Below are 11,028 nucleotides of genomic sequence, written 5' to 3'. Positions count from 1 at the left end.
GGTTTTTCATTCCAAACATGGTGTTCGAGCCAGTGGTACCAGGAAACTGCACAAAGCCACTCATGTTGATTTTCAGTAAAGCAGAACATAATACTTTTGGTTTAAGGCTCATACCACTTACTTACATGCAGAACTACATCTGAATCTCTGAAACAAGTAGTCTACAATAAAGATCCAAAACCATCAGGTACTGATTCAAAACCAATCTGGTCTCAAGTACTTTTCTTTTCAAGTACTTCCTTACGTTAAACTTGTACTTGATGGGATTCCTATCTGTACAGGAGAGCTCATCACCTTCGTAGCTTGACTGGAAGCCGTATAGCTGAGACAACGACAGATAACAGAGGGAGAACGAAAACAACCAGGTGAGCAATGACTTTCCAAACAATCTTTGTGCTGCAGAAAACAAAGTGGTCTGCAGGAGAAAAACAGCTTCAGGCTTGGGGAACTTTTTTGTGTGTTTCCCATGACAGACACCGTGTGTGTGGGTAGCTGCTTGTGGTGCAGGCAGAGGTAAATGTCATGGAAACCTCAAAAAACTGATGCAAATTTGACTTTTCCTTTTGGCTGGGTTGAAATGAATAACAGTACCTGAATGCACTTAAGTATCTACACAAGGATGCACATCACCCAGGAAAATAGATGTCTATTATCAAACTCTGAAAACTATAAATGTACTTTGTTAATGGTGTTCATATTTCATGCTGTCTGAAGACGAACACTTGGCAGTACTGCCCTTGAAGAAGTAATGCCCCCCCCCCCCCCCCCCCCCCCCCCCCACAGCAGCAACAAGCTCACACAGAAGAGAAACAAACTGTCATGTCAAGTATGGGTTTCAATCTCAAATGATTTCTCTATTCAAATAGAGACTGTGAGAGACTTCCTCCTCATCTCCAAAATACATTAAATGCCACCTTCCTTTAGTTGCCCCCGCTAGATTAGATAGCAATGAATGACTAGTGAACAAATCATCATGTCAGATCTAAGATAAGATAAAACAAGCACTCGACAACTTCTCATTGAATGGTTTAGTGGCTCTTATAAATGTGTGTGCACGAACAGCCTGTGGTCAGTGTCCATCTGTGTTTGTGGAGAGAGCGTTGGGACTTTGGTGTGGTAAAAAAAATGATGAAGACAAGTTGAGTTTCTAGACATGCAGTAAAAGAGCTTTATACCATTCCGTACATGCAGTCAGCGGGTGCAGTGGGGGAGGGTGAAGTATTTGTGGGTGGGGAGTATTTGTTTTACAAAGCCGTCAAAAGCTTTAAGTTGATAAGGTAGTGTGGGGGAGCACAGTGCTGCTCAAAGACCCACCGCACACTCTTTTCTTGTGTTTTTCATATGACTCTAGTTTCCATTTTGTAATAAGTTAAAGCGTAGGTGCAAATAAAAAAAAAATTCTAAGAGATTATGAAGATAACGATAATGAAGTTAGAGTTTCCACTATCTTTGTATTGCTTATAGCTCATGCATCAAATCTGGAGAGAGATCAGACAGTCTCAGTGATCGAACAAGCTCTTCCCTTTTGTGCACTCGCAACAGCTTCAATCAGGCGTGTTTCAAATGAAGCCCCACCTAAACTGTTGTTTACCTTGAAGATTTTAGTGCATCAGTGCATTTTCTCATATGTTTTTTTTTCTTGCCGAATTTGAATTTGTGTCAGCGGTCTGGTGTTCACCTATACTTCTGGTTACTGTGGCAGTCCCAGAACACTACCTTAGCCTCAGTGGTTTGGGTATTGGTTGGTTTGTACCAGTTTCATTTGTGGTTTGTTTGTTTGTGAACACCAACGCGACATTTGTGCAGTCTGTTTCCAAGGTGAGTGTGACAGGATGAGCCCAAAACCCTCTCAGCTGCACGGAAGCAGTCTGTGGTACAGATTGCCCTTTGCCAAGTTACACGTTTGTGAAGCAGTTTTTCATGTTGGCTCCTCATTTTTCATGTTGCAGTGAGCAAACACAATGAGTTTTGGTACAGGAGGATGTGTTCTTTGAGATACTTCTGCAGTTAAGTCATTGTTTTGAATGTCTCGAGTCAGCCTGGCTCAGTGCAACTGGAACAAAATCCACAGACGAACACGTCGGATGCTCGCTGATTAACACTAGCTGCATAGAACAATACATGTTTAGGCTGACACTGAATCCCAAAGAGGTAAGTAACAAACACAGTAAGAACCCAGCCCTGAAGCTTCTACTGTATTGATTTAGGATGCAGCTATGTGCTGGTTTACAGCACATTTAATCAGCTGTCTTGGTCTCAGGACCTTAACAGGCCCCAGGCTGATTTGGATGTGTTACCAGATACGTTCAGTGTACTAGCTGTGTTTAGTCTGTCTCTAACACCAGAAACACCTCTTCTGCTTTGGCTTTCAAGTGTCTATCAGCTCAGATGTAGTATTACAAAAGTTTATGTTGCAGCTTTTTTGTTGTGGTTGTTTTTATTTGTAAAATATAAAGACACAGTCAAATTTGTAACCTTGTCTGAGCACACGTTTGCCGGCCACTGACGATCTTTACACACCGGTGTCATGTCACCTACTATCTTTCTCATGCATTTTTCTCTTGAGTATGAAAGCCTTCAGTCTTGGCCTTGGGGGTGCCAGACAGTTTCCTGGCATTGTGAGAAATTTAACAGTCCAGGGATTTCAGGCACATGTTTTTGTTTAGCGACCACATACTTGCATGGGAAGAGCTTGTTTTTATGTGCTGGATGGAACTATTTTGTGAGTGAAAGACAATAGTACAGGTCTTTCTTTTTTCTTGAACATTTCACTCTAGCCTTGATGATGTTTGTTTTGTGGTGGACTGACAAAGAGCGGCACACTGGCCATAACACACCCACTGTCTCTTTGATTCTCTGCAAGATTTCCCTTAATTTGTTTGGCTATTATTGGTAACTCTGTGAAGTCAAAATGAGCCATCTTTGGAATGTCATGTTTAGTGTCATATCACAGGAGTCCAGTTCCAAATGGACAAATATTATTAGAACCAATAAAAGGCCGAGAAACAAATGGCTCTTATGTTTGTGTGGTTTTATTCAGATGTGAGCTCGTTCGTTGGGAAACAGGTGGTTTACTTCCTCTTTGAGACAGTAACAGCCATCTAACACGAATGCACTCAAACAATTTACACTGTTAAAACTGCTGATCAGGAAGCTGACAGCACTTTCAAGTTGCCTGAAACTAATTATTTAAAAACTTCACATTCCTCCCTGCAAAGCTACTTCACTCCCAACAAAAGGCCCTGATGTTTTTACAGACTGCCAAGTGTGGAGTTTCTACAGGACGAGTTGAATGCTTTTTCACAGAGCACTTAGAGAAAGAGAAAGCTGTGGGCACGGACTGACAAGGCATGAATAGAGAAAGCTTTCTGTTCTGTCTTATTTCCAATGTGCCTTGCAGAATAAAAGTCTGCTTCTTGAGCAGAGCTGCTGCCCACACAGACTGTCCAAACAACAAATCAGTTCAAGTTTCTTGTACCTTCCATCAGACCGGTGGAGGCACCTCAGGCGCTTGCAGGGTTTTAGTGAACTTCTCAGGCACTTTTGACCTCCTGTCTTTGTTAACAACTTGACTGATGAAGAAAAAAACAAAGTGCAATCCATTTAAAGGATACCATCTATGTTTTAGGTAAATGTACTTACAAATGTTACATTCCACCACTGATGCTGACGGTTGTGCAGAGTTTGAGAAGTATCAGGAACAAAGAAATAAATCTTTAGGCCTTTGAACTTCATTCATCAGATCACAGTTCAGCCAAAAAAGAAGCTGAATAATTAATGAAGAGCTGGCATTTCAGTATGATGATCATAAAGTTATGTTTCTCATAACTCAGCTTAATGAAGGGCATAAGTGCATAATGAAGCACTTAATATGCTTTAATATCTGAAAACTGTACTAAATGCCCCATAAGACACATTTTAAACTCTATGATAAGCCCAATATTGGTGGTAAAACACTTAATATTGCATTTTTAATTTGCATTTTTTTTTTTGCATTTTTTTCACTCACTGATCAAATAAGAATAGCTCAAAACATTTATTTCAAATATGTATAATGCATCAGGATGTTTTTATACACTACTATTCCAGCTAAATGTGAGCACTTGCTTTTGATGAATTCCCTCACAATGCAGAGTTGTTTGGGTTTATTCCTCCTTTAACTGTAACAGCAGACAAAGGAGTAGGAGGAGTTGGACGGGAGGCAGTGGGAGGAGTTACTACAGCTGCACTCTCTTCCACTCAAAGCACAAAAACTGTCTGTGATACCGGCACAAAGGAGAAGTGGAACTGTCTGAGCGTGAGCAGTGCTGAGTCAAAGCCGGTTCAGAGAGAGAGAGAGAGAGACAAGCTGAAGAAACAGAGAGAGAGAAGTAGCTACTGAGTGACTCAGTTAGAAGTGAAGGGACAGGAAACAGACCCTGAGGACAAACAGTGCAACACACTCACATTGTGACACACAGAGCGAGAGCAGGAGCTCCAGAGGAGCTTCAGTTCTGCTGATGAGGAGAAGAAGCCTGGTAGTTTGTGGTCAGGACCTTGTGAGAGTTGGACGGCTAATGACAAGTTTGCTGCTTTGGAATTGAAAAGGACAAAAACACAGGACTGAGTTGTGACAAAGAGAATGGATTTTGCCATGACAGCATCTTTCTGACGGACCTGACGGTGGATATGCCATCATTCCTTTTGTGGACTCAGCAGCTCGTGGTGGTTCAGGACTTCTTGAGTGAAAAGGAGACACATTTGTTTGAGTAAGTAAAGCTCAGCCTCTAACTCGTGGAGTGCAGCCTGGTTGAGAGACAGGGCAGGGGGAGGGGAGGACGCTTCAGCCTGAGTCTCTGTCCTCCGGGAGGGGTCTTTTCAACATGATGTAACCCCAAAATAACGACATCAAGACGGGTGGTAACCAGGCTGACCATGTGCAGCAGTCCTCTCTAACATGGACAGAAACCTTTGTGCCAATGGCCTGAATTCTCAGATGACAGTGTGCCCTTCAGTGTATCCTGGTTTTGGGCTGTTCAGTGTTTTACTCTCCATTCATGGTGAATTCTTTGTCCAAGGCAGCCCTTTCATTATATAGCCATTACATAACAGACACCCCTCATCTCTCCACTCTTTGTCTCTCAGAATGTACAACAACACTGAAAACAACTCAGCAAACAGCTCTACCTGCATCAAGAACGATGGCTTCAAATACCCATTGTACAGCACTATCTTCAGCATTGTGTTTGTCGTGGGACTGATCACCAACGTTGTGGCCATTTACATATTCACCTGCTCTCTCAAGCTGAGGAACGAGACCACGACGTACATGATGAACTTGGTCGTGTCTGACCTGCTGTTTGTCTTCACGCTGCCTCTGAGGGTCTTCTACTTCATCAACCAGAACTGGCCCTTTGGAATCATGCTCTGCAAGTTCTCTGTCTCCCTGTTCTACACCAACATGTATGGCAGCATGCTCTTTCTCACCTGCATTAGTGTGGATCGCTTTTTAGCCATTGTGTACCCCTTTCGTTCAAGGGCGCTCAGGACCAAGCGCAATGCGAGGATAGTGTGCATTGCTGTATGGGTGCTCGTGCTTTCTGGGAGTCTCCCCACAGGGTTCATGTTGGAGACCACCTCACGTGAGAACAACAAGAACAACGCCACCTTCTGCTTCGAGAACTTCTCCTCCAATCAGTGGAAATCTCACCTGTCTAAGGTGGTGATCTTCATAGAGACAGTGGGCTTCATCATCCCGCTTCTACTCAACGTATGTTGCTCCGTCATGGTGCTGCAGACCCTGCGTCGCCCCCAAACCGTCAGTCATGGGGGGAAGCTGAACAAAACAAAGATCCTACGCATGATAATTGTGCACCTCTTAATTTTTTGTTTTTGCTTCATCCCCTACAATGTAAACTTGGTTTTCTATGCTCTGGTCCGCACTAAAACTTTAAAAGGATGTTTTGTGGAGTCGGTGGTCCGAACCATCTACCCAATAGCCCTCTGCATTGCTGTGTCCAACTGCTGCTTTGATCCCATTGTTTACTACTTCACCTCGGAGACTATTCAGAACTCCATCAAGAGGAAGTCTCAGGTCAACCGTTCCGGTGATGTCAAGTTCTCCGAGGCTCTGCAGTCAGAAACCAGCTCCAACCTGCAGTGCAGCCTGAGGAATCTCAAAGCTAAAGTCTTCCACAATGAGTCGACAGTGTGACGCTGGGGTTAATACACTCAACATGAGATGTGTTGAGATCCGTCCTTCCATAGAAAAACAAACCTCCTTCAGACTATTGTCTGGATTTGTCGGAGAGGTTTTTGAAGCACCTGCCAGAGAAGTATTATCTGATCTCAGTCATCATCTCAGGGCAAACGTCTGGACCTGTCACTGACAGCCTCCGCTCTGCAGTATTACTGCTACATGACCCTTTGTTCACGTGGATTTGTTATTACCACTTACCAATTTCCGTTTCCTGTGGAATATACTGTAATTGTGTCAAGCACAATTACTCTGCCAGTGACCTGGAAGGGAATGCGATCACTGAACAGCAGGACAGTTATGATATTGAATGCTACATGTGCCTGTAAATCTGTACATTTCTGTGGTAAGTTGTGGTGCTAATTCTAGAGTAGCGTCTATTAAATTAACAGAAATTTATATCAAGCTATAGATTGTACAGGGCTTTGCTTTTCTTTTGTCTTGTTGTGAATTATGAATAGTTCACAGAAGTGCCTTTTTTGTTCTGGCAGCATTTCATTGACTTTATAGACCATTAAATGCACTGACACAGAATCCCACATACTGCACTCATGCCACAGTAATGAATAAAAGTCATGTACTGTTTCAAACAAATGATTGCAGTTGAAACCTTTTGTCATTTAAATCGAGAAAATAGTATCTTTTGACAGTGGGATGTAAATAATTTGTTGTACAATACCTGTTTATTTACTGTGTTAAACTTTGTGACACCACGAGACAAACAGGTGTGACTTCATTCATTTAACAGTGAACAGTATATTTGTCCTTTATGTAAAAGAGGAGGCAAAGAAGTGGAAGTAGAAAGTCTGATGGAGACTGTCAGACTCCCATTGGGGAGGGCCAGCTTCCTGTGTCACAACCAGTGGTGGACGAGAATAATTCTTCATTAACCAGACAGACTCTTCACATTTTGAGGCACACATTAGATTTATATGTATGTAAATGTGGTGTGAGAACTCCATTACTGTATTCAGTAATGATATTGGCTTTGACATAAAGTGGATAAGTTGGTACAAGAGTGGAACTGAAGCTGTGTAGCGCCTTTTATGTCTAACTTAACCGAGATAGTAATTCCATTTTATCATCCTGTGACATCTTGTTTCCCTCCCTGACAAGGACATGGTCTTTTTAATATCGTCATGACAAGGTTAGTCCTCTACACCAGAACAGTACAGTCAGTGCAGCCACACAATTAAATCGGGAAGCCTCTGCCAAGAAACAAACAAACAAAGAAAAACTATGATAAGTCTGTCCTGTTTGCAATTTACTAGAAAACAGATGTGAGAAATATTTATCCTGCTGTGGACAAATTTACAAGTGATATGCCATCAGCGAGGAGTCAACACAGCGTGAGAGTGAATAACAGAAAGCACATGGCACTTTATTGACATAGCCTGAAGGTCAGTCAGTGGCCCTTTATTCATAACCCACCTATAACTCTGGTTCTGAGGCCACGTGAGCAAGTCAAGGACGGGGTTAGACACCTGGGTTGTTATGACAACAAACAAGTACAATTTGACACTGAAGCGGTTCATGTCATCTGTGCAGGAGGTCATATCAAAGTGGCCTCTTCACCTGAGCAGCAGCCACTCAGCCACACGCCTGACCTACCGAGCATCATGAACTATAACTCGTTCAGGATGGCCCAGACATCTTGATGATTACATCAATGATTAACCATGCTAAACTGTATGACTGAGCCAGGTGGTGTGTATTCAGCACATGCAACCGTTATCTGACCACCAGGTGTTCGTGGCTGTTGTCCTCTGGGCCAAAGGTCAGGGCAGAGACAGAGAGGGACACACAAAGGAAATCAGTTTAAATGCAATTGAGTTATGCAGATAAATTAATCATGCACCAAGACCAAGTAAAAAAGATTCAGCTCTTTCCTCAAATAGAATGATGAGTGCAACTAGGAATTTCTTAATTGCTCCCATTTTACAATGAGCATGTTGCTTAATGTCAACAACATGAAGTTGTGTATACACTAAAGTCTTCTGGTTGTATGAGCTCTCTGTATCAGGGCTCGGACCCCTCATGTGAGCCCAGCAGGCTCCTCTTCCAACGCAGCAGTTATCTAATCAGCCTGACCTCTCCTTCTCAGCAGGCTGCAGGGTGAGAAAGCACAGACGCCACACGGCTTGTCCTCGCATACGTTCTGTTCCACATCGTGCTGGTAATTTCAGATGGCAGCGTCCATCAGAGCGTCATACGCTACAAGATGAACAGAAGATCTGTGAAATGTTAATGTGCGAGTGATGCAGAGAACATATAAAACATTTACAGTGGTAAACATTTCACTTTATTATTATATCTACTGAATAAAATGCTCACATTAACCAGCCTTTAGGGATACGTCACATAAATAAGTCATTTTTAAGTGACTGCTGAAATCCTCTAAGGTTACACAAAACAAAAACAGTGTTTTGGCTGAGCAGTCGTCGAACATCAGGGTCAGCACAGTCAGTACCATCCTTCAAGTCTTAGTGGAGACAAAAACAAGTCTGGATCTAGCCTTTTACTCAAAGCTTCAGGTTTTTTATTCCCCTGTGGTACATCCAGCGTCCTTTCTCCAATGAACCTCTTAATGGCTGCTTTGAAGTTCTGTCACTCCCAACCGACTGGAGACCCTCTGGTGTGTTGAGAACTCATGTCAGGAGTGATTTCTGCTGGGGCTTTAACAGCGACCTCAGTATGTGTGTGCTTTCGGAGAAGACGAGGTTGGGCTGGGAAGGGGGTGTGATCGGTCTGAGGTCTTCATCCTCAGATTCACTCCACAGCTCTGGATCACATGACAAGGGAAGTGCCTGTCCCACTGAATGGATCTGGGGGAAGGGGTCTCTGCAGATAATCAACCATTTTTCCTGCATTGCTCACAGGATGCATTTAGGAGGAAATGGCCGTTATTACCCTGATATGGCCAGTGCCCACTTAAATATCTGCACTATTTTCCCACAATTACACCAGAATCACATTCCACCTCTCTGGTATTTACAGTCCCACCTTGGTTTTGGGATAAACAGGTATTATTATCGCTCTATAAAAAGTTTGTCACCCTCTGGGGGTGCAGATTACTTGCTTGCAAAAACAACTTTCCTGACTGGGAAGCAGAAGGCAATAAAAACACACAATGTGGGAGACAGAACGTTGCGTTAATAATCATTTGTCAGGATGTGGTTTGACAAAAAAGAAGGATCTTGTTTGTGCTTGCACAACAGCCTCGCTCATCTTAAAATCAGAGGCAGCACTGAGCTAATAAGTGGACTGCACTCAATGTCTGCAAGGAGGGAGGTAGGCTACATAGCTGCACCAACCAGTCACATGTAATCCTCCTTGACTCCCTGTCGCCTCGGACCATAAACAGGCCTTATCGATGCCTGGAGGAGTTATTTGACCGGATCAGCCCTTGGTTGCGTAACATCTTAGGAATGAAACAGAAAGCATTAAGCTGAATGTTGATATAACACTCCCTTCGTAACGGTACTGTGATGTTTACAAAAACATCCATGCAGCACGCAAGTGTGCGACTTGTTAAGAACATGTGTATTTTAGCAATGCAGACAGGAAATGAAATTGGGACATTTCAGCCACATTTGACAAAGAGTGTGTGCACAATGGCCATCATTGTTTTTTCATCGACCGGATGAGTGTTTACCTTAAGGCAAGAATTCAGAGCCCGTTCGTGCCTGAAAATGGTGGCTGGAGCATGCGTGACATTGGCACAGGAACTTGTGAAATTAACTTAGATCTGACAGACGATGATTGCGCTGTGGCTCAAAGTGAGAAAAGCCAAGCCTCGAGTACTTTGATTTTAATCACAACTGATAAATGGAAAAACTAGTAATTCACTTCTTCCACTTTGTGTGTGTGTGTGTGTGTGTGTGTGTGTGTGTGGGCATATGACATCATCAGACATGTTGAAATACCTCGGAGGTGCATTCACAATTTTCTGATAAACCGAGAAGCCACAAGTCACAGCATGAAATGGGACTCGTAGGAAAATGGGTGTTAGCAGAAATCCATTTCGTGAATCCAGCTGGGATTTCCCATACACTCTCATTTAGTAATCGTGAGTGCTCATACACATTACACACTGACGCACACTGCAGCACTCATACTTTGGGCTGACAGATTTATTTCCTGAAAAACCCTGATTCATTAAAGTGCTATACCTCTACCCCCCAATACACACACTGTACATACACGAGGGAGTACATCAAATCTGGTGTCATGCCTCAGTCTCAGTGTTTCAGCCTGACTGAACATGGTATTACAGTCTGTTGGAGAAAAAAAATGTTATGATTAGGTGCGTTCTGCTTGGTGGGACAGGTTGCGTTTTCCTTAACTGGGAGTCTTTCCTCTGGAAACTCCTGGGGATTTAAACAATGTCTGACCAGCCAATGTGAACACATTAATCCTCTCCTGTTGCTGCAGCTTTTAACCAGAGAGGACAGCCCACTGGTGCGACTGACTCATGACAGAAAGGAGAGGTCACTGGATCAAAACCTGACAACAGCTACATGTCCTCTCAAAGCACCCTTGGAGCAGTAACATGTACTTTTAGAAAATTTAATACGTTTATGCTGCATTTAACATCACAGTGTGACATTCGAGTGTTTGTATTTTCATTATTGATCATGTAAAAGGATGTTATTCAAATTAATAATTCCAATAAGTTCAGTTGTTCTTTATTTCTTCTAAGACAAATTAGTTGATAAACCTCTTTTGAAGAGGAGATTAATCAATGAGTGTAATAATTTGGTTTAGTGTTTCACATTAACATAATAATATTT

The 11,028-nt window shown here is 42.7% G+C and overlaps 1 protein-coding gene across 1 annotated transcript; it reads left to right on the top strand.

The window, feature by feature from the left end:
• The first annotated feature begins 4,267 nt into the window (after nt 1–4,267).
• lpar6a (lysophosphatidic acid receptor 6a) lies at nt 4,268–6,945 on the top strand. Its single transcript, XM_070971270.1, has 2 exons — nt 4,268–4,748; nt 5,125–6,945. The coding sequence occupies exons 1-2, from the start codon at nt 4,669–4,671 to the stop codon at nt 6,191–6,193; spliced, it is 1,149 nt and encodes a 382-aa protein (XP_070827371.1). The 5' UTR covers nt 4,268–4,668; the 3' UTR covers nt 6,194–6,945.
• Nucleotides 6,946–11,028: the final 4,083 nt, after the last annotated feature.

This window comes from Chaetodon trifascialis, chromosome 9, assembly GCF_039877785.1.
Source record: "Chaetodon trifascialis isolate fChaTrf1 chromosome 9, fChaTrf1.hap1, whole genome shotgun sequence".
In the NCBI taxonomy this organism is placed as follows: Eukaryota; Metazoa; Chordata; class Actinopteri; order Chaetodontiformes; family Chaetodontidae; genus Chaetodon; species Chaetodon trifascialis.
Note: the sequence above shows the minus strand (reverse complement) of the source record. Positions and strands in the feature narration are given on the sequence as shown.